The sequence below is a fragment of the Aricia agestis genome, chromosome 19, assembly GCF_905147365.1.
Source record: "Aricia agestis chromosome 19, ilAriAges1.1, whole genome shotgun sequence".
Lineage (NCBI taxonomy): Eukaryota > Metazoa > Arthropoda > Insecta > Lepidoptera > Lycaenidae > Aricia > Aricia agestis.
This window is the reverse complement of record NC_056424.1, coordinates 8,788,161-8,812,504: the sequence shown is the minus strand read 5'-3', so window position 1 is coordinate 8,812,504 and position 24,344 is coordinate 8,788,161. Positions and strand designations below refer to the sequence as shown.

The following is a 24,344-nucleotide window of genomic DNA, read 5'->3' as shown; positions in this document are numbered from 1 at the left end:
CGGATTAATGCGTTTTAAATGTGGAAAGCTTAATTCTGATTTCAAGTTTTTTAATTGAGTGAGTTTTTGTAGTTAGGGCCGACTCGGCAACTTTACGGTTACAAGAAAGAAGCTAAGTTCTTATGTGACACAAGCCATCTTTTATAGGCTCTATATCTTTGGTCTGATAAAACTAAGTCTACTTTTGTTAAATTAATAATAAACATCATACTATAGGTACAGTCAATATAGTTAAACGAATGTTTAGGACTCCGAAATTACTGGGCCTGGTAGACGAAATGTTTAGTCATTAGACATAGAGATGACCACATAAGGTAGTGATAGGTTATTTTTAAGCTCTAGTTTATGCATTAACATTAATTTAAGTAAAGAAACATGTCACTGAAGGTAAAAGGACAGACGGTCGAAGGACCATAGGCTAGTTTACCGTTACCCAGTGCGTCCCGAATGCGTAAACAAATATATAAATGTATATTTATTGCATACAAAATGTAAATTTCGTCGTAAATATACTATAACATACTACTTCCACTTTCCAGTGATATCTCAATATACATTTCCATGCTACGCCTATGCACTTGTATGTGTTTGATAAATTTATGATAATGTATGTTATCTATAATATAGAGTTGTTTGTCGGTTATTTATGTTATTATTATTCAAAATTGAAAAAGTTTACACATAAAGATTATGTTGGCCGATGCTCTGTATTTTAATATTCTATTACACTTATTTATTTTAATGTAACTTAACAAAACTTGTTTAGTTTCAAATATTCTTCTGTTCGCTTTGATTAAACCTACCTATCTTTTTCTGTTACGACTACTTAGGCGATAGCACAGAATATATATTAGTAGTACCAAGCGATAGGCATATTATGTACAAAAATTAGCATAAATATGAAATTTGTATGATATAACTAGAAAATGATATTTTCTTTATCTTTACTGAGCGGTTGTTTATTGCTTATTTATTTTAATAAATTCACATTATCATGTAAAGAATTTTATTTGTAAGTGAACCAGGCATTTTACAGTTTTATTCACACATTTCATAATTTTTCTATTTATTTGAACATATTTTTTTCTGTAGCTTAGCCGAAGCGTAGCATAATATGAAATTAAATGATCCTAGAAACGGCTGAACTACTGTTAGTAACACTACCAAACAGGTTTTTTCTTAAAATCTTCCTAGCTGGAGCTAGTCAATAAAAAAAGCTACAACCTTATCATATATAATTAAATAACGTAAATAAACAATAATAGCCTATGTACAATAGTCGGGTTCGATAAAAACCGCGTCGGCGGCGACTGATGCTTCGAGATTGAGACATCTTCGGAACGAGTTTCATCTCGTTGGTGCAGGTGGCTGGGATAAGTGAGGAGCGGTAGCGGGTACGATAAAATATTAGCGACAGCGTAGAACAATAATAATATTACTATTAATGGCAACAAAACGACTGAGGTTTATTCAAGTAACATAGAAACTAGATGCAAAATAGTCCTGGGTGTAACAAATAAAGTGATAGTACTTTAGCGTTTGTACATAATAATATTATGTCCCTTATATGTATTAAGTTCACAATTATAGAAGCAGCGCTTGAAAGAGTTTTTTTTTTTTTTGGTTACTATACAAATAATGCCCATACAGGGCATAGTCAGCCACGCTGGGGCGCTTGCTCTATGTTTAGTAAGTTAATTGTTAGTGCTTAGTACTCACAGAACAAAAGTTTTTGGCTATCGACTACGAAACAATGACAGAATGTAAAGGTTACATTAATAATAATTTAATATTATATGTTAAAGTAGATGGCGAATAGGTTTTTGAATTTTATTTTTAGCTTTATACTTTGGCCCCATCCAACCTTAATCTGGCCACAAATCGCTAGCTCTTATGGGTTGCACCACACTGTTACGCCCACTACACACGCACGTAATTGTTCCCAGAAATTTCATTTCCAGTTTTTAGACTCTACACCGATAGAAAAAGTAATTACAAGCGACGCAATGGTTAAGCGATAAGCGATTCGCATTAATCGATACATAATACATTTAATCAATTAATTAATCGATGGATAATCGATTATTGTCGATTCAATTAAATTGTTTTAAATTGCTAATGACCGATAGGCCAATGATTCAACTATTCTTGATTGGATTAAATATCTATGTATATTTTAATTACTCGTAATCGCTTTGACTACGAAAATTGACGATTGAGAATTATCGCACACTCTTTATTATGTAGAAATCAATTAACTAGATATTTATTCTACAATTATGTATTTAAAATGATCGATCTATTCCTTTTTATTACCAAAATACGGGATTGTAACTCGTACCATCAATCAGACTTTAAATCTAAAGAACCTCTAATTGAAACATATTTATTTTGACGTTACACGGATAATCCAAACTCAATACCCATTTGTATGAAAGCAACCAAGTTCCAATAAGGAAGATGATTTTCAAAATCAAGTAATTAAAGGTCCAAATACTTTTGATGATGCAGCAACTTCTAGTTTTGGATTAGAAAAAGTAAAGGGAAATATTAATCATGTGGAGGCGTATTCCGTTCCGTTCGCTTCCGAGAAAGCCAATTAACAAGTTAGCACGTGTTTTTGCGCGAAACGCCGGCGACACATGTGTGTGTGTTTTTAGATGTTGCTAGAAAAACATTATTCAACAAATAATTAAAATTAACAAGATAATTAACACGTAAATCTCGGTTTGTTAGCAGTTTCTTGCGCCATTAACGTATGTATTAATTATATATTAAAAGCAGGCCCAAAGTTGAGCCTTGAGTGACTCTAACATCTAATATCTATTTGCACTCAATATTTTTACTACTATTTATTTGCATCATGGATTCAAAAGTTTTCATAAAATTTATTCGATATTAAATACAGTTTTTGATATAAATAAAATCAGTTTGTTGCTCTACGTAGCTGACATAATATAATTTTAATACTTCAGCTGTTATAGTCATTCTTTCTTTTTGTTTCAAGTCTAACAGAGACATGTTCTCTTTTATCTAGACTTGCCAACGGAACCGTGGCTGTTTTAATACCCAGCGTTTCCAGATAATTACCAACTCGTCCAATTATATTTGAAAACCGAACAGACGCCATTACAGAGATCATAAATCACAAGATGGCGCTGAATATACCCCAACATGTGTCAACGGCACATTTCTGTACAATTAATGGCCAAATAATATTCATTTCTAATTTTAAGTGTCTCGCCTGTTTGTGAATCCTAGATTTGTTATGTGTGGACGTTAGCAGAATTACTAGTAACTGGACCGTACACTGAGTATATTTAAATGCTTGAGTGTTACAAATAGCCTCTAAATCTTTAGTGCTTAAAACATCAATAGCTATATTTTACTCTTTTTCTGTTTTTAAGCTGCTTCCATCTTTTTGATATACTGAAATCAAATATTGAAATTATAATTGACTAATTGAATATTTATTAATAACGTAAAACTATGTAATTCAATGAAGATAAAGATATAAGATTTATTCATTAATAAATAAATAACAATAAGTTAGGTAAGCACAAAAATGTAAAGTATTTATAGAAATCGGCCAATATATATATATATATATATATATATATATATATATATATATATATATATATATATATATATATATATATATATATATATATATATATATATATATATATATATATATATATATATATATAATATGTGAAAATTTCAACTCTCTAGCTATTACCGTTCTTGAGTCAGCACACAGCCTGGAGACAGACAGACATACAGACGGACAGACAACAAAGTCTTAGTAATCGGGTCCCTTTTTTACCCTTTGGGTACGGAACCCTAAAAATGGTCATAGGCTCAAACTTATCATTTAAACTTAATATTCATTTCAAAATATCTTAAACCATTTATTAAAATTTCATGATATTTATATGTAATATATTAGATATCGTGAGTGTTTCTCTAATCTTAATCCGTTAAAAACAGTATTTGACCCTAAGTAAGGTGTATTCTATTTTCATCCACAGTGACTGGTGGATAAAAACTCATCCCCAAATCTGGAAGTGTTATCGGGAAACACAATACGAACAAGCTGCACCCACATGCCCTTCCGCCGAGATAATTACTCTTAAGGGCCCTTTAATTGCCCCTCAGAATAGGACGTTTGTTTTTAAATTAAGGGTGTTAAGGGCTAAGGATTGAGTGTCGATAGATTTAGTTTTGAACTCTCGATCAAAGGGCGTAATTTGCTCAAAATTATGGAAGTGGTTTTTAATTGGCTGATTTAGGTGATACTAGATTAAATGTTTCGAAATTTAATTTTAATTAAATTTTCTTCAAATGACAGTGATAAAATGAGGAAATATTTGATACTGTCCAAATTACCTCAAATGTATTTATAAAATAAAGCTACGAAACAAGAACATATAAAATATGTCCAAACATTTACTCGTCAAAATATTAATTTTGAAGAAAGAGTCGGAGGTATGTGATGAACGAGACAGGCACATAATTATGTTGTTAGGGATCTAATTACGAGACCCGTGGTGTTGGCTACACCACATTATGGTTAACCCTTCATAACCATAACCGTAGAGAATAGAATTAATGACCCCAACACCGGCGATGTAAGGTATCACACGAATCATAAACTTTTTAATGAGTTTATGATAATAGTGGTTTATGATATAGTTAAATAGTTGCTACCGCAAATTTTAATTGTTAGTTTTATTGCAAGAATAAACACTACTGACGATTTGAAGTAAAACTACTTTATTTTACTTTCTAGTGAGGAAGAGTGTATGCAATTAAAATATTATTAGAAGGTTCGGACTGTTAAAACTATAATTTAGATGAGAAGTATATCTTGTCTTTGTTCTAACTAGTAGAACGTTCACCAATGATAGCTATCTACGAACTAAGTATGTATACTAACGGCCATTCCCAATATTTGATCTATCTCTGGTTTTGCTCTACTAGAGATAGGAATAGCTCACAATTGACTTAAAATATATGTCTCTAATGTCTAATGTGAGCTATAATTCCTATCTCTGGTAGGGCAAAACTAGAGATAGATCAAATATTGGGAACGGCCATTAATAGTAAATACATTGGTTGCAGAAGCGCTAAAAATAGATAATCAGGTAGCACACAAATCAAATAATTATCTTTACAAAATAATTGATAGTTACGTCACAACTTCTCATTATAGAGAGCTATAAAAATACACATTTATAATCAAATCCGAGCTCATCATTCACCTCTAAGCACCATAAAACGTTTAGTAGTTACGTCCAGGTTCACAAAAAAGGTATACTAACAAGGTCTCAGGTAGCCGGCAGGTGCTTCTTAGAATTGATTAAAAGCCACAAATTGTGGACGCTTTGGAGATTATTAAGGAATTTACATATTTCATACCTTTTTATCGAAAGCGTTAGTTGGAACTTGGAATAGAGCTCTTGATTAGACTGCCGTGGTCAGGATTTTCTAATGGCTGAAGTGGATAGTTCAGCGATAAAAACTATCCGACCTTTTGCAGGTTTCAAAATATCTCTCTCCATACCACGGAGATTGGAGTCACCCTTTCGCATTTATATTATTAGTTTCTTGATTACATTCTATGTTATTACTTATCAGCCTCATACTGCTAGTCTCATCTTGTTTAGGGCATTTATTTTTGAAGCCAATATTCTAGTCTAAGATTCCTGATTCAACCGTTTAAAATATCTATCTGACTCTTTCTTATTTCCAAGATCTCAATTTCCTTAACAAATATTCCAAAGCTGAGTAATCCTATTAAATATAGATATACAATACATGTAAACTATAAATGATGACCCAACATTTACAAATTTACATTCAAACGCCTTCATCTCACCGCTCCGGTCGTAATTTACAACGGGCTCATTATACGAAGCGCTCGAAACACCTTATAAAGGTACCGACAGACTATTGACATTCATATTTTAACGCGACCCGAACCTAGACGTCCCCTAATTTTACGCTCAATCGAGAATGATTAAGAAACGATCGGCGATTCTGAATAATCTAAATTATTCGCTCGCAAAAACGATTTCAAGATTCGCAATATAAGGGCAATCGCAGAGAATTCGAATCGAATACTTGGGTTTTTATCGGTACATGTCTCGGTTCTCACAGTAGATGAAGACATAAAAATTTGGTCGGTCGGCGCGTCAAACGAACCGATATTTTGGGTGGTTTTCGGAATCGCGCTCGTTTTATTTTTAGTTCGCCAAATTGGTGGTCCCTCACGCCTTTGCATCCACCTATTATTTGGAACCCACCGACCGCCTCGCCGCGCAGCGCGTGATCAACAAATCAAAACGTCGTGTTCTTTTTGCGCAAAACGTGTTTGTTTTTGAGGCTCTGAAGCATGTAATTATAATCGGTTTTTCGAAGTATCCGTGATGTAGTATGAACTTTATTAATCTTGAATTTTATTAGTAATCTTAATAGATTGTTAGCGTAACGTATTATTAGTCCAAAACAAGCAAAATTATTTACGACTTTTTGCGCTGGACCTGTTAGTGTTTTAATCGCGACCACTAGAAGGTCTTCAGTGCTTAGAATTTAATTATGTTTTATTATACGTTTATGGTTTTTATGCTCGTTAACGTTTTATTTGCGAAAATCATAAGCGATTTATGATTTGAAATTGAGTCATAAATGTTAATTATCAAAAACAAAACGGTATTTTAATCAGCATCGTCTTGGGTTGCATTTGTTGAGTCACTAGAATGATTAAGTTGGATCATAAACCACAAGTTATTAATCATTTTCAACTTTAAGTGGCCACTTTAAATTTAAAATGGCTGCTGACAATCTGACATCTTAATTCATTAGATACAAACTATATAGTGTGGATAATTTGCCAGTGAATTTAATATTTTAAATTGACCTTTTTGACCCATAATGTGACTACTTAATTTATTAGTCTGTATTAATATTTAATAAATATCTGAATCACCTTTGGACCTCTTAATAATGTAATTTCTGTTGTTTTCAGGACTAGAATATTTAAGTGCCGCCAGAAGCTTGCATCCCGAGCTCCACGCTGGAAGCACATTAGCAAGTCAAGAATTCCAACTCAGCTTGGACGGTAAGAAACCTTTTCATTAATTAAATGAATGCCACAACAAATACCAACTTAAAGAAGCCAGAAAAATATTTGTGTCTTTGAAGAATAGCGTATATTTTGTAGGATTTTGTTTTGCTAATATCACAGATTATATATTAGTAGTACCAAGTAGTACCAACTACCAAGTAGTACCAACTAATATGATGAATGCTCTATTACAGGTTCAAGAATAGCTTCGCCCAATCGTCTCAGGTTATCAGGGGGTGCAATAGGCGCTTCAGCCAATAGGAAACGTGCAGTATCCTGGAGTCCATACTCTGCCGAGTCTTTGGATTTGGCTGCTGTGATACGAGCCTCACCAGCTAGCTTGGCAGTCAGAGCACCTTCTGCAGCATCCACTGGGAGCTATGGACACCTTAGTGCTGGTAAGTTTCATAATCCACCACTTGATTTTATGACAAAAATTTTACTGGTTTAAGCCAGGTGACATACTTCTGGATATTTAGGATTACCAGATCATTCAATCACTTTAGATAAGCCACCGGATTTTTGACCTTCAGAATTTTACCACCAGTAGTATGTTTTTGATATTTCGCCCATATTTAGGATGTTCAAATTACAAATTTCAAAAAACAAATTAGTTCTTATAGGCTTATTTACCACCATTCTTAAGGTAGATCCCTAACTTTTGATCTTTTGCGTAGTCTTCTCTACTTCAGAAAATTCCTTTGCAAATTGCCTATGCCTTCCTCATTCAAGAAGGTCCTTTGCGCATTTCCATCTTATATATAATATGATGATGGTGTTTCATGAGTGGTATAGTAAGCCGAAAGGGAATATTGGTTTTTTCGTGAATTTCCAAAAGTTGTAGAACTAAAGTTGTTCAGACATGACACCCTGACCCTCTTTCGGCTTACTATACCACTTTTGAATCACGCTGCCTAATAGCATCTTTCAGGAGATCCCTTGCGCATTGGTTCTTGTATTCCAGGAGCGATATCTCCCGCGTTGTCTCTCTCGCACGCGTCACTGGCGCAGCAGCTGCTGGCGCGAGGTGGCGTGGGCGGCAGCGGAGTGCTCACGGGCAGTGTACTGCTGGATCCAGCACATCAGCAGGCGGCAGCCGCGGCGGCACACCACGCGGCGCACGCGCATCTCGTCGCTGGTATACATAGGTATGTGTGCGACTTTATCGGGCTAATTTAACGACTGATCAAATGGTATCTGCCCAAATCACTCTAGCGTCATCAAATGGAATTACTTCAAGCTAAAGATCCATACGGCCAATCCTAGTAGATTGTAATAAATACCTGACTTAAAATAATGTTGCTAAAAGTATTTAAAAAGTGCAAAGGTAATTTCTCTCTTCGGTGTAACAAATAAATGTTGAAAATGATTAATTATTTTATGTTATATTCAAACCATTTTAAAATTAAAATGAATGACGTATAAAATATCCTGAACAGTCACTCTTGGTCACTGGTAAAATTACCAGATGTTTATGAGCGATCAACAATTTCAGATCCCACATATCGTCGCCCACGCAGCTGCTGATCGGCGCGCCGGTGGAGGTGCGGCAGGGGTTGATGGACGGACAGCACATGCAGCAGCAGCCTGAGATCACCAGCATCATGGAGGCTGACAGGTATTGGAGACATCAGTTATCGGGTTACTACTGTTAAAGTTCTAAAAGTTGGTGAAGATGGATGGATCGTCTTTTTCATGCGAAAATTAATGGACAGATTTTGATGAAATTTGGTACAGTAGTAATTTAGTCTCTGGGTGTTTACGACGTTGTCGTATTTTCCAGAGCTGCTGACGAAAATGTGTCCGTTGTCCAATCTAGATTTAGTTTCTTAAATACCTATTACTTTCTTACGCCCACTTGCGTAGATCTGGGTTAAAGCTAACCCCGGATTAAACGTAATCTCTTTTTTTGTAAAATACGTGCAGGATGATATAACATACTATTTAACAACATACTATTTAACAAAAAAGATATAACATACGATTTAAACAGGAATTAACTTTAACCTGGATCTGCGCAAATGGACCTCAGTCCTTAACGTTTTAAAGCTGTTAAACGTTTCCAAGATATTTTTTATGTTGGAAAATGTACAGTTTTGTATTTCGACGCCACGAAATTGGACCATCTCTTTGCTGTACTGTATCTTAAAAACTATAATATCTCTCAGTGCATCAGCGCTGACCCAACGAAAGTCCCCTCCGAGCCACATGTCACACCGGGAGGTGCACAGCAACAAGCCGTTGTCAGCTGCTGCAGAAAGCACCGTTCACGATGGTCTCGACTCGAAGGACGAGCCTGGCGATTTTATTGAGACGAATTGTCATTGGGTGAGTATTATGATCCGTTCTTTTAATAAGCTCCTTCATAATAAAATGATCCAGTATGCTACAATTATGTGACAAATGAGTTAGATCATAGATGGGTAGTGGGGAAAAACCCATTTATTCCATTTGGGTTAAAACTGGGTTATTTTTACTTAACCCGGTTATTACCCATTTTCACCCATTTTACTGGGTGAAAACAAAAAAAATATTGTAAATGATTTATTATTAGAGTATATATTTTTCACCTGAATTAAATAGAATAAGGCAAGTATTATAAAAACCAACAAATTAGATGATACACAGATTAATCATCATCATCGCTATCAGAAATTTGGTTACAATCTGTTAAGATTAAGACTAGATGTAGTCTATGGTTCAGGGCTTTGAAATTCCTTTGGGACTGGCGGCGAATGCGGCACGCAGTCATCAGAAATATCATCAGGGTATTTGTTTTAATAAATTCCAATTATAGCTTATAAATACTAATTTTCCTGCTTTCCATTGTCAGTCTATTTCTTTATTTAGTGTCTGTACTATGGGTACTAAAGGACTGCTCTAGTTGCTTTACAGCAGTAGAAGTGCACGGTGCTGTAGGAATCCTTACAGTGACTTTACTCAGTGCAGTAGATCCACATAGCCCCTACCGCCCGCGCCATGTTACAGCTCACATCATTACTATAATAAATAAAATAAAATAAAAATAAAATAAAAAGCCTTTTATTTCTTACAAACTACAAAAAGTAACATAAAAGAGAAAGTAAAATATTATATCTATTAAAGTAAGAACCCCTCATTCGAAGGTGAAGGCCTCCTCCAGAGTTTGCCAAGTGTCTCTATCATTAGCTTTTCTAAACCATTGTGTCCCGGCCACTTGTACAACATCGTCTTACCAACGTGTTGCTGGTCGACCTCTTTTTCTGGAACCTGGTGGTCCGCTCCATGATGTTAGTTTGTAAGTCCATCTGCCATCTGTTAGTCTAGCCACGTGACCCGCCCAACGCCATTTGAGTTTTTTACACAAGGTCAGAGCGTCGGTCAATTTTGTTCTCTGTCTTATAATTCTATCGGGGATCTTCTGTATTCTTTTTACTTTAAGTATGCTTCGTTCCATACTTCTTTGGCATGTTGTGTACTGTCGATATTTCGGTACGGTTACACTGAAGGCTTATTAACAAAAACTTAACCCATTTATTCTAAAGGCGTTGTCGTTATTACTGAATCAGTCCAATTTTAATTAATATCATTGATGTTATTTATACGAGCACCTAGATTAAGACACTTAGGGCCTGTTTCACTACTTTCTGATAAAGTGCCTAATAGGCTATTCACAACTTTTTGACAGATCCTCCATACTTGATCTGTCAATTTAATTGGTGGATAGCCTTATCAGGAAGTGGTGAAACAGGCACTTGATATAATTTTGACTTTCCCTTCCAGGTTGACTGCAAACTAGAGTTTCCAACGCAAGACGATCTCGTGAAGCACATCAACACAGACCACATTCACGCCAGCAAGAAGGCGTTCGTTTGTCGCTGGGTCGGGTGTTCCAGAGACGAGAAACCGTTCAAGGCTCAATACATGCTGGTCGTCCATATGCGCCGGCACACGGGGGAAAAACCCCATAAATGTACAGTAAGTATTAACTGGTTATTAGTATGGTAATGAGGAAGTTGAAACTACAATAATTGTTATTCTGAGTGAGTATTGACTAAAATAACAAAATATATGCGTAGAAAATATGAAAGTATGACGAAAAAATTGAATAATAAATAAGATATTTGCGATTGAACTTTTTTGCCTATTCCTTTCTTGCAAAAGGAAATTTCGTATGTATCAAGTGACCCGTTTGCTAGTTTGCCCCCTTATTTTATACAAAAATAGCATATTTTATTAAGCGAATCATCAAATCAACTCTCTAAAGAATTTGTCTGACTTGTCACCTTCACAATTACAGTTCGAGGGCTGCTGCAAGGCGTACTCCCGGCTGGAGAACCTCAAGACCCACCTCCGCAGCCACACGGGCGAGAAGCCCTACACGTGCGAGTACCCCGGCTGCGCTAAAGCGTTCTCCAACGCCAGCGACCGAGCCAAGCATCAGAATAGGACGCATAGTAATGAGGTAAGGATTTATATTTCTTTAACTAAGCGTTAACATTCTTGTATCTGGTTTAAAAGTGTTGTAAAAATATTACAAGTAACTGGTAGTAGGGGAGGGGAAGGTGCTAATTTTGTAGTCACTCGAGCGTCATGGAGACCTAGTAGGTTTTTTACATTAGGTAAAACTGATAAAAAATAATAAGAGCGTTTTTTATTTTAGCGGTGGGTTCAGAAACTGCAGCCATTTTAAAGTTTTGAAAAAGAAAATATATCCAGAAAATTGCTTATTTAGTTTAATTATAAATATATTTCAGACAACAAGGACTAAATCATTTAGTTTATTGCAAAATAAAATATCTGCGAAGCTTAGTCAGGAAAATATGAAGCTTTTTTTTATATTTTAAAATGTCCCTACAGGCTTACCTAACCCAAAGGTAGGTGAATTGTCAGTGCTTTATATGGAAGCTTCTTTGGGGTATATTACACATCCCCTATCTTAATCTGACAGATCCGATGACATTTCAATATTAAAAAAATATATTAACCCACCATGTGAGAAATCTGATTTCTATACCATGATAACTAGACACATGTCGGAAGCCTATACAAGCTTAATCTGACATGCTCGAGCTTATCCCGAAATCCCCTCTTCCCCTCCCCAACTATGAGATATGTAAAGTAAATTTTAAAAAGCTTAGGTGTTGAATTAGTATCAACAGTTCGAAGGACCATTTTTTCGTTTCTGCGTTCTTACCACCTTCGTTCTCAAAAAACATGAGTAAGATGTTTGAACGATGTGAAATGTAAGAGGTATGGCTTATGCACCAACCTTTAGGTGCTTAATGGATATGAATACCTTGTTTAGGTATAGCATGCCGATGCGCTGTGCTTGCTAAAGAACATACTTTTTACTCTAAAATCTGCTTCCTCTTAAGTCATATTATTCCTATTACCGCATGATAAATATCGAATATTTCTTCAGAAACCATACGTGTGTAAGGCGCCTGGATGTACGAAGCGATATACGGACCCATCATCATTGCGAAAACATGTAAAGACGGTCCACGGAGCAGAGTTCTATGCGAGCAAAAAGCATAAAGGTAAGGGATACCATGTATTTTCAATAGTCTTACCAATCTAGTATGAAATCTTTTTTATCTAAGTATTATTCTTTTGATAAGACCTGGAGTTGAGCTTTTTATTATGTTTTCTTGTCTATTTATATCAATGTTGATAAAATTATATATTGATACATAAAAACTATTCTGGAAAACCTAGAAGTCGTTCACGTATTTGTGTTTAAATGAAATTGATACAAACAATTTGTAAGCAAGATTAACTTAGGTGTCCGTTGTGTTGGTTTAACCAAACAAGATTTGCCAAAATTGTTTCCCCTCTACAGTTTTGAATATGGAACTTATAAGACTCCTTTCTCCAGGTTGCAGCAGAGGCGACGATTCAGCGGAATCTGGTGGTGGAGGAGCTGGATCCTCTCCACGATCGGAGGAGGGTGGGGTACCGTTAGTCAGGGGGCACACCTCCTCCGCCTCCGTCAAGAGCGAGAGCCCCGCGTCTCCGCTCCCGCACGGCCTGCATACGCCTGTACATCAGGTTAGTTACATCCTTGAGATATTTACTTCTGCCTTTTTTACCTTTCTTTTGAATATGGTTGCTGGTCCCAAGACAGATTTAGCGTATTTCTCGGGCTTTTTTAAGAAAATCGAGTTAAAGGTTTTCGTAGATTCTTCCAACAACCTCTGTTGATCCTGGCGACACAGGAAATGTGGGAATGTATGGTGGGACAATTGACCGTTACAAAAATCCTCAACATGGTTATACTGTTGTTTTAAAAATGCATTAATATTAATTATATGCAATTGATTAATTTCTGAGAAGATTAAAGCTAATTGTGCATATTTATTTTTCAGTTGTCAGCCCAATGTGGTGAACTGGACTTCGGTGGTGCTGGTCTCGGCGGTTTCAGTGACGAAAACGGAGCCCCTTACTTCAGACTCGATGGAGATGTAAGTTATCAATCCATCACAATATTTAATATTTTTCCTTTCTTTATATTTTTTTAATAAAATGTAATTCTATAACTAGGAACTTTTCTTACACTTATTTTTGTTAATTAATTATGTTATCAACACTGACACAAACTTTGTGGACTGGTGAATAATTACTAGTGTTACCTTCCATGGATAATCTCAGCACATTTCAATTTCTCAATGTGCGACAAAATGTGCTCTATACACAATTCTCTAAAAGCTAACATAGCTAAACTTATTAACATAAGGCTTGTCGCCAATATCCTTTTTTTTTTCTTTTGTAAAATTTTGTGACACCAATACAATATTAATTGCAAAAAACCCTTTTTTCAGGTCGAACAAGAAGTAGTGGGTGAGGTGGGTCAGCTACCCCTGATGCTGCGAGCGATGGTGGCGATAGGCGAACCAAGAGCGCAGCACCACGCGCCGCGCTTCCACAAGATGGGAGTGGGGCGTCTTATGCCGCCAATACATTCAGCTGATGTTGGTGGTGGTAAGTCATATTCTATGTGAAGACAAGAAGTGATTGGCTTGATAGGAATTAACCTGACAGTATAAAAAATCTCCCGTTGCTGACACTGAGGAGCACCAAAAAGACGAACGTCAAAGGATTCCTAAATTGTATGTTTTGGTCAACGATTTTCGCATGTATTCCACTGCTCTGCTTGGAAGTTTTAGATGCCGAAAATACTATATGTAAGTTGACATCGGTATATTTTGTAGGGTAGGTAAAAAGCAATGTGGGGATATCTCTAATAAGGTGTATATTTTCTTATCACAAGCACACACGTCCACAACGAAGGTCAACATACTAATAGAAACGAGATTATTAATTCACTATATTTTTCTAGGTGGTATTCCCGGACGCACGGAGGTTGGCAACACGAACGTGACGGTGGACCTTAAAACAGGTCCCAACGCACGACGAGACAGCGGCATCTCTTCCGGCAGTAGTTTGTACAGTGCGAGGTAAGAATGCATTAAAATGATGATGAAGGACTGAAATCTTTAAAAATGTAAAAGTGAATGAAGCAGGAGTAATAAAATTAACAATAAAATAAACAAACTTAATTGTAAAGTAAATAAAATAGTGTTTCATACATGTAACTTAATTTGATACAGCCCAAGCAAGAGTAGAGATTTGCTGAAAGGCATACCTAATAGTTACGTAAACGTACGTGTTCACACGATAATATATTGGTATTATCGTGTGAACACGTAATAGCAACAACATATTATGTGCCTAATGTAATTCGTCATCGGCTATTACTTTTAAGTGATATCATAACAATTATATTACCACGTGAATAGCTAACAAAAGGCAGATGAGGTCTATCTAAACCAACAGTGTTACAATCACCAGGTCCTCGGACATCTCTCGAAAGAGCAGCCAGGCATCAGTTGTGGGGCCCGCGGCGCGCCACCCCCACATGTACGACCCATTATCACCCGATAGCAGTAGAAGGTGACCCTTAGATATAATCATAGAACGTTAAACGGGACTTGGGATTTGAGAAAACGAGCCTGTCCTTGTGAGATAACTTATTGTCCATCAAAGTAAATATTCTAAAGTTTGTGCCCAAAAATATGTCCTTGTGGAAGTCAAAGTAAATAGTTACTGTGGAACATAATATACAAACTCGTTGAATAAACTTTAACTTTCGTTTAAACTTAAATCAAGTTTAGCTTAAGTTAAAGGATAAAAAAGAGAATATGACATTGATTCAAAGGAAAAATGCTTAGATTAAACATATTGTAGTCAAATGTAAAACGCTACTTAGAAACTTTAAATTTTTGAGGTAATTTCTAATATATTATTATCATTTTTATTTCAGATCAAGTCAAGTTTCCTGTGTCGGGTATGCTCCACCTCCTTCATCAGCCTTAGCGGCTGTTCAGGCTGTCAGAACATCGCAGGGAAATCAGGTATGATAATAACTAATAACGAATATGTAATATTGCACCGGTCTTTATTCTTATTTTATAAAATGGTCTTTTAAGAATGATATAAAACACATTTATTTACAAGAGTTTACATTTTCAGGCTGTTTTGCTACGAGGCGTAACGTGTTCAGAAGTCAGGGCTGAGGAACTAGCTCTAGAATTGGATCCTAACATCCAAGTAAAGGAAGAAGCAAGAAGATTATCAGAACAATCTAACTTGAGTGACCAGACACATGGCTACCCACCGTACCCTTGTAATCCTGAAGATTTGGTGAGTTACATGATCATAAGCAATAAAAAATATAAGACTTGTACCAACTAAGAAATTGATTCATAGGCAGCTGCCGAACTTAAGTTATTCGTCATGTCGTCGTGTCGTGATTTGTCGGTCGGGTTGACATACCGCGATCAAATTGTGTCTGCCTGTGAATCAAATTCTACGATAGTTCATTCTGATGCTATTTGAAGTGTTATAATAATAAAAAATTATTCTCCATTGTATGCAGGGAGATGCACCATTCCCGTTCAAAACTGAAGATGACCATGAAGTGACTTACAAGGAGTCCAGGTCAAACTCTACAAACACTGTGGTCGTTACTACAGCCCAGGTCCATCATCCAAACCAAGAGGTTAATCTGGAACAGGTAAAAATGTTATTAATTTTTTTTATACAAAAATGTTGTTTAATTGTTATAAAATCATTATTGGCATTAGAAATAAGGTGACTATAAATTACAGTTTTAGAATAAGTTTATTATAATGTTTACGTTGTTATAGGTGGCCGAAGGTGAAATGGTGGAGAACAAGCTGGTGATACCAGACGAAATGATGCAATATCTTAACCAATCAATATTGGGAACCGACTCGGTAGCACCAGCCAAGACTGACTCCACCAATCCCGACCACGAGAAAACGAAAAAAGCCGAACAAGACAAAACTACCAAAGACACTACAACCAGTGACGTTCAAAACACGAACAATTCCAGTGACAAAATCAGTGATGTAGCTACTAGTGACGATTCCCTACTCAAAAATTTAGGTGCCATAGGAAGTGATCTCAACATAAGTGATATTCAAGTCGATTTAAGGTCATTAGATGTTAGTATGTCTGGAAATAGCGGCTCTCTTTTAGGAGTTAAGACCCCAGACGACAAAAACACTCCACTTCAGGAGCAGGTAATACCAGAAGTTCCAGTGGAGAAATGTGAAAAGGAGTTGACTAAACCGCCTCCAGTTGAAGTGAAAATCAATAATCCTCTACAATCATTGCAAACAATGACAGCAAACAAGACAGAACAAGCGAACAAAGCTAGAAACAATAACATACTACCTCAGAAACCTGCTATGAGCCCTAAAACCACAGTAATGAGCCCCCAAACTGTTATGAGTCCCAACGTAGTTCATAGCATGCTCAGCCCTCAGAGTTTACCACATAGTGCCATGAGCCCCCAAAGTGTTAGGAGTCCACAGACAATGCCTCACAGTGTCATGAGTCCTCCAAGCGTTTACAATATTCTAAGTCCACAGAGCGTAATGAGCGTCATGTCACCTCAACACAATGCCATGAGCCCACAGAGCATGCAAAGCATCTTAAGTCCTCAAATGCCTAACCAAAATATGATGATGAGCCCTCGACATAATAATATCGGTAGTCCTATTTCCCAAAACATGCCGAGCCCCATGGTTAATATGGCGAGTCCTATGGGACAAAATATAGCCAGTCCCATGAGCCATGGCATGCCGAGCCCTATGCACCCGGGACTGCAGAGTCCTATTACGAGCCCTATGATACAAAATATGTCAAATATGTCAATGAATAGTAACCCAGTGCCAAATCAAAATCAAAACATGATGATGAACTCGAATAATATGAATATGAATGGACCTTCGCAAATGGCACCACCTCCACAATATCCACAAAACGCACAAATCTGTAATGCAAAAATGCCAAACAAAAATTACAATAACGTTCCTAATCATTACCAGAATCAAAATTACATGCAGGCACCAACGTATCCCGTTCAAAATCCTGTAAACGGTATGAGAAACCAGAACATGCCTTACCAAGCAATGCATGGATACAATCAGAATCCAATGTCAGGTATGCAAAACATGCAAATGCAAAGCATGCCAGGTATGCAAGGAATGCCAGCAATGAACATGAATCAGCAGAATATGGCATATAACAACCATATGATGAATTACCAGCAACATCCAAATTATCAGCATCCTAATAACCAAATGCACCAGATGCAGATGTCACGAGGTTCCATGATGAGTGTAGACAACAGTGGAAATATGAGTAGAGGAGCAATGAACAGCTACTGTGAACAGCAAAACGCATGCCCACCTATGCAAAACAACGCGGCTATGCAGTATAATCAAAATATGCAATATCAACAACCACCTGCATACAACTCTGTTGTGAATGCTGCAAACGTTATGGGGCCACCGCCGCCGAAAAACAACCATCAGTACAACCAAGCTATGATGAACAATAACCAATATTACAACCAGCAGAGGCCGTACAACCAATGGGATTATCCAGGTAACCAGTACAACAAACATAACATGCAGAAATCTGGACAAAATTCCGTGAATATGTCTATTGGGAGTCAGAAACAGAATGGGCATGTAAAAAATGTGAATGAACAGACAGATTGCAGCATGAACAGTTTAAGAGGCCAAAACAACCAGGCCAGTGAGGTTCAAGTGTGGGACATATCCCAGTCCCAAATAGAAGCGACGAACGGCAGAAAGAAGAACACGCAAAGCAATATGCGGCAAGAGACATATCAGAGAACGTTAGAGTATGTGGAGAATTGTGAGAATTGGAAGAGTTCTGAGACTGTATCGAGTACGACCCATCCAGTACAAGGAGGTGATAACATGGTTGTGAACGATCTCCAAACTTCGTTGTCTTCGTTTTATGAAGAAAATCAATATTTGCAAATGATACAATAGAAATAGATTTAGTAATTTTGATACTGTAGTTAGCTGTTTGACGAGACTGATTTATTGATTAATTTTAAGTCTAAATTTCTTCCTGAACCAGTCAATTTTTCATTGCATTTACAAAGATTTAGTCTTCAACCTAAAAATTGTTTATTTTACTTGTTAAATTTCATGAAAACCTAATAGTTTGCAGACGTTGCTCTTAAAAAAATACATATCATATTATGACACATCAATTTTCTTATCTTCTACTGAAGTATTGAGTTCAGATACACTTACTCTCATAACCAAAAGACACAACCTTGTACATAAACTTTATGATAGTTTCTCGTCTTCCTTATCAAAACCATAGTAAAAGGAGGGGAAATAAGTAATCTTCATACAAAGGCACCGCGCACGGCTTGTATATTGTGTGCGCCATAGTATCAATGCGTCGCCACGTACGGCACACAACAAAATCTCGGCAGTACCAGCCTTATAAAACTGGCCGCGATTTTGTTGTGTGCCGTACGTGGCGACGCATTGATACTATGGCGCACACAATATACAAGCCGCACGCGGTGCCTTTGTATGAAGATAACTTACTTCCCTTCCTTTTACTATGTCAAAACTGAGTGCTTTTTGGGTGCCTTAAATGTATATTGTAAATAGACTATGATCTTCCTATAGGTGCTTTCTATCTTTGAATAAGACACTTTAGGTGATAAGATGCCTTATGAGATTATTTTGTACAGTGACTTTTTTAGGATTTTTACATTTTTAAGACGCAGCTAAGGAATATTCTATAAAGGTTTTAAAAGCAATACTGTTTATGGAGTCGAATCTCTGTTAGGTTATTATTGTGAGATTATTAGATTTAATCGTTATTGTAATTTAGTTTTAACGCACAAAATGAAATAGATTTTAATTATTGTATTTTGTAATAAATTATTGTTTGTAAAAAAACATTGTAAACATTTTTGAATTTAATAAATTTATGAAATAAATTTTTCTTATGAAAATAAACGTTTTATGTTTAATAAAGGTTGAAAAGTTTGTATACTTAGTGCATTGTCTAGGTAAATTCGTGTAGAAGCTAGGTACGGTACCAAAAATACACGGTCGAAATGAGAAACCGCCTCCTTTTTTAAAATCGGTTAAAAAAGTATTTTTATCTACAAAGTGAGAGATTATTTTAGCAAAAGCAAAAACAGCTGGATTCTGCACCAGATAATATCAAATAACTTTTAACAGACGACATGCTTTAAGCTATCTTTCGCAAAATACAAGGGTTTTGTTTAGAAATTTCCGTCCCCTTCATCCTCTTTGATATGTTGCAATCATTGTATATATTAGTAATGACTAAGCCACGAAAAGAACTAGCGATATCATATAAATAACATGTTACGTAAGATTCTATATTTAAAATGTATTTTTGTACAGACGAATTGTAACAGATTGCTGTCCGAAAACAATCGTGAGTTAGACCCAATTTCAATATAACAAATAAAATAAGTCTGTGCACCTGAAATCACATCATGACCTGACTACTACATTTGATTAAACCTGATATTAATATATGGCTGCTGTTAAGCATTAGTGTTTCATTCCACATAAAATCGGATTTTGAGTTAATAATGCAGTTTTGTAACATAAGGTTTTTCCGGTTCCGGTAGTTGGATCGTAAAGACGTGTTTAACGAGCTTCGCAAATTATTTAAGTTTTAAGTTGTCTAAAGTGCTAAAACAGTGCATAAAAGTTGTGTATTCCCACCAAAATCGGATTACAAGAAGATCCTAAAATAATCACAGTACAAAATTCTAATTCGAAAACTACTCGTGATTCTGCAGTCTCGGTACAGCCATTTTGTTATTCTGATAATCAAACGTAACACTATCAAGAGTGCTCAAGACCTGTGAATCTCCAAAAAAAACGGATTATAAAAGTGCCTTATCAAAATTACAATTAAATTTGTGACCTAGTGACCAAAAAGTTTCGAAAATAATTCGCGATTTGCATTTTTGCTACAGCCATTTTGTGAGTGTTGAGTTGTTGACATTTTGACAATCGGCCATTGCGGCATCCCGAAAACGTCAAAACCGTAGACATAGCTGTCAAGAGAAACAGCACTGACAACTGACAGTACTGTTGCTCAAGCTAGATGAAAAGCTCCAACAACAAGCGGCACTAAGTTATTAGTGCCGCTTGTTGTTGGAGCTTTTAAACCTCTGTAACAAAAAATGTTATGGAAGCGCTTGATGACAAAATGCAAATTGTTTTGGAAGAAAACCAAATACCATCCAGAGTAACGGAACTTGAACAAAAACTGAACCAAATCGAAAAACAAAAACGAAAGAACAATCTTATCTTCTTTGGCATAGACGAACAAGGAAAACCGAATATGAATTAATTGACTACATCAAGGAAATGATAATAGATTTAGGTATTCCGCTAGAGAGTCAGGAAATAAGCAACGTCTACAGAATTGGCAAATGGCAAAGTAACAAAAATCGTCCAGTGATAGTCACTTTTACCACCACTTGAAAAAAACGCCAAATATTATCGAATAAATCTAACTTGCCCCCCGGCACACATGTAAAAGAAGATTATTCAAAGGAGGTACTCGAAAAAAGAAAGCAACTACAGCAACAAATTGAGGAAGAAAGACAAAAGGGAAACAGGGTGTACCTGAAATACGACAAAATAATAGTGAAGAAACAACCAGACAACAATAGAGAAAAAAGGAAAAGAGAGGGACTATTCTCCCCAAACTCTCCAACGCAAAAGAAAGTCAGTGCTGTAAACAACCCACCCCAAAAGCATTCTAAACAGAACTCACACTCTTCCTCAAAGGAAAACTACAGACCGAACCTCTTCAACTACGTTGAACGAAGAGGCACTAACAACTCTCCAAAAAAGGCCCATTCACTTTCAGACAGTAAAATATTAGTCATAGGCGATTTTAATGCAAAAATAGGAACACAAATCAATAGTAACTGCAAACATACAGGCCAGTTTAGCATCGGCAAACAAAACAAAAGAGGCGAAAGGCTACTTGAATATGCTTCGGAATATAATTTGTCTATAATGAACACATTTTTAAAAAGAGAAAAAATAAGAGATGGACTTGGTTATCAGCTGATAATAAAACTAGAAATGAAATCGACTACATATTGACAAATGTTCCAAAAATTATAACAAATGTGGATGTAATCAACAATATAAGTTTCCCTCTGATCACAGGCCAGTAAGAGCGACGGTAACCATAACGACGCCGAAAGTATCGAGGAAAAATTTCAACAACACCATGTCTAGACCCAAAACGAAGGAAGAAATAGACATATACCTAGAAAATCTTAAAGAACTTACAAAAGCATCTATCATGCTAAACAAAAATACAAACATACAAGACTACTACAACGTACTAGAAAAAATAATAACCAACAGCCTAAAAGTGCAACAGACAACAGAACCTAAAATACACAAAATTCTTAGCAAAGAAACTGAACAACTAATAACAAAACGCACAGAACTAATAAAGACCCAAAACAAAACCATGGAAATGAAAATGGAACTGGGCCGACAATACAAAGCAACAAACAGAGCAATAAAAATGACTATAACAACTATAGACACCATGTGATAACTAAAAACTTAGATACATATAGAAGTACAAAAAGGGCTTTCAAGGAACTCAGCACATGTAAAAAATGGATACAAAGCCTAGATGACAAACAAGGAGCAACCATAAACATGAAAAGGAAGAATATACTGAAACATGCCACCACATACTACAAAGATTTATACAAGAACACAAATAAATATACTGAAACGGAGGGCAATGAAATGGCTACAAATAATTTACAACCATTCGATGAAAAGTAAGTGTACCTACAAATAAAACTGAAAAAAGCCCAGGTCCAGATGATATAAGTAATGAAGCAATAAAAGTGGGAGCCCCAGTCCTAGTAGGCTACCTAACAGAAATGTTTAACATGATCCTGAACACAGAAATGATCCCAAGCCAATGGTGCTCATCTCACATTATCCTTCTCTTTAAAAAAGGCAACCCACAAGATATTGGAAATTATAGGCCCATCAGCCTCTTAACAAGCACCTACAAACTATTTGCAACACTAATACTAAAAAGAATAAGCCAAGATATAGATACCTCACAACCTATAGAGCAGGCGGGCTTTAGGTCGGGATATAGCACCATAGATCATATACAGACAATCGAACAAATTATTCAAAAATTTAAAGAATACAACAGACCTCTCTACAGCAAAGCCTTCGACACCATCAACCACGGCTATATTTGGAAAGCACTGAAGACGCTAAACATAAATACCAAATACATAAACATAATAAGAAATATATACAAAAACTGTACAAGCAGAATAAAACTAGAAAGCATTGGCGAACTCTTTAGAATAGAGCGTGGAGTGAGACAGGGTGACCCACTGTCACCAAAGCTTTTTATAGCCGTGCTGCAAGACATTTTCAGCCGAATAAAATGGGCAAAGAGAGGCATACAAATAAACGAGACATACCTTAACCACTTAAGATTTGCAGACGACCTAGTTATACTGGCAGAAACACCTAAAGACTTGGAAGAAATGATCACAAAACTCGATCTAGAGAGTAAAAAGGTAGGACTGAATATGAACAAAAACAAAACCAAAATAATGACCAACAACAACAACAAAATACCAATAAAAGTAAACGGACAAACAATCGATTATGTGGACAGCTATGTTTACCTGGGAAAACAAATAACAATGGACACAAACAGTAATATAGAGGAGGTAACAAGACGAATCAATCTAACGTGGACAAAAATTCTGGTCTTTGAAAGAAATATTAAAAGGTAACTACAACTTACCCACAAAGAAAATTATCATGGATAGCTGCATCATGCCCTGCCTCCTATACGGCTGCCAAACATGTACATTCACAAAAAACATTAAAACCAAAATAAAAACACCCAAAATGCAATGGAGAGAAGCATGCTAAGGATAAGAAAGATTGATAAAATAACGAGTGAAGTAATAAGGGAAAAAACAAAAATCACAGATGCATTAAAACATGCACTTACCTTAAAATGGCAATGGGCTGGACATATCGCTCGCTTCAAGGACAAGAGGTGGAGATTCGTGACAACCAAATGGAAAGGGCCCACGGGCAAAAGAAAAGTAGGCAGGCCAAAACAAAATTGGTCGCACGATATAGTCCAAATAGCTGGGAAAGATTGGATTGACAAAGCCATGGATAGAGAAGGCTGGAGAAGGCTGGGGGAGGCCTATACCCGAGAAGGGGCAACTTCACCACATTCAACTAGTACTGCCAATTAATCAACTCTTATTGTAATATTTACTAGGTGGTGAACTGAACAAAGGGCTATAACAATAATAATAACATAAGGTTTACGACAGTGAAATCCATTTTTTTGAAAACCAAATGTAGCATATTCTAGAGTACAAAAATGGTTAATGCTCCTCCTAATCCTGTAAGTGAGGTTTTGTAAATAGCATTTATGTACTATGTTTCTAAAATGATTTGCGCTTAAACCGCTGAACCGATTTTGATAAAATTTTGTATGCAGATACTTTGAATCAATTAAAATGACATTAGATACTTTTTTCCCGGAAAATGTACGGTTCCCGCGCAGTCAACAAAAATGAATTTGGCTTATTATATCGATATAGAGTACATGTAGGTATTACGTAAGATTTTGGAGAAGGACATAGGATAATATTTTTTATCATGGAAAATGTTCGGTTTTCACGCAATAAACTTTATTAATTTGCGTTTAAACTGCTGAACCGATTTTGAATAAATTAGTTAACGTAGAAATAATT

At 36.1% G+C, this 24,344-nt stretch overlaps 1 protein-coding gene across 4 annotated transcripts in view; it reads left to right on the top strand.

Moving 5' to 3' along the window:
* The window catches only part of LOC121736708 (transcriptional activator cubitus interruptus), a 95,502-nt gene extending 76,649 nt beyond the window's left edge, over window positions 1–18,853 (top strand). For 3 of the 4 annotated variants that reach the window (XM_042128076.1, XM_042128073.1, XM_042128075.1), the window contains 17 exons: window positions 7,037–7,129; window positions 7,330–7,533; window positions 8,100–8,283; window positions 8,631–8,753; window positions 9,304–9,463; window positions 10,898–11,092; window positions 11,415–11,579; window positions 12,540–12,657; window positions 12,996–13,168; window positions 13,486–13,581; window positions 13,939–14,098; window positions 14,457–14,574; window positions 14,954–15,070; window positions 15,441–15,531; window positions 15,650–15,820; window positions 16,056–16,193; window positions 16,327–18,853. In XM_042128076.1, coding sequence (XP_041984010.1) covers window positions 7,037–7,129; window positions 7,330–7,533; window positions 8,100–8,283; window positions 8,631–8,753; window positions 9,304–9,463; window positions 10,898–11,092; window positions 11,415–11,579; window positions 12,540–12,657; window positions 12,996–13,168; window positions 13,486–13,581; window positions 13,939–14,098; window positions 14,457–14,574; window positions 14,954–15,070; window positions 15,441–15,531; window positions 15,650–15,820; window positions 16,056–16,193; window positions 16,327–18,513 — 4,493 coding nt within the window. In that variant the 3' untranslated portion in view covers window positions 18,514–18,853. The remainder of the gene's footprint in view (window positions 1–7,036; window positions 7,130–7,329; window positions 7,534–8,099; window positions 8,284–8,630; window positions 8,754–9,303; window positions 9,464–10,897; window positions 11,093–11,414; window positions 11,580–12,539; window positions 12,658–12,995; window positions 13,169–13,485; window positions 13,582–13,938; window positions 14,099–14,456; window positions 14,575–14,953; window positions 15,071–15,440; window positions 15,532–15,649; window positions 15,821–16,055; window positions 16,194–16,326) is intronic. The other variant, XM_042128077.1, reaches the window with a different exon arrangement.
* Window positions 18,854–24,344: the final 5,491 nt, after the last annotated feature.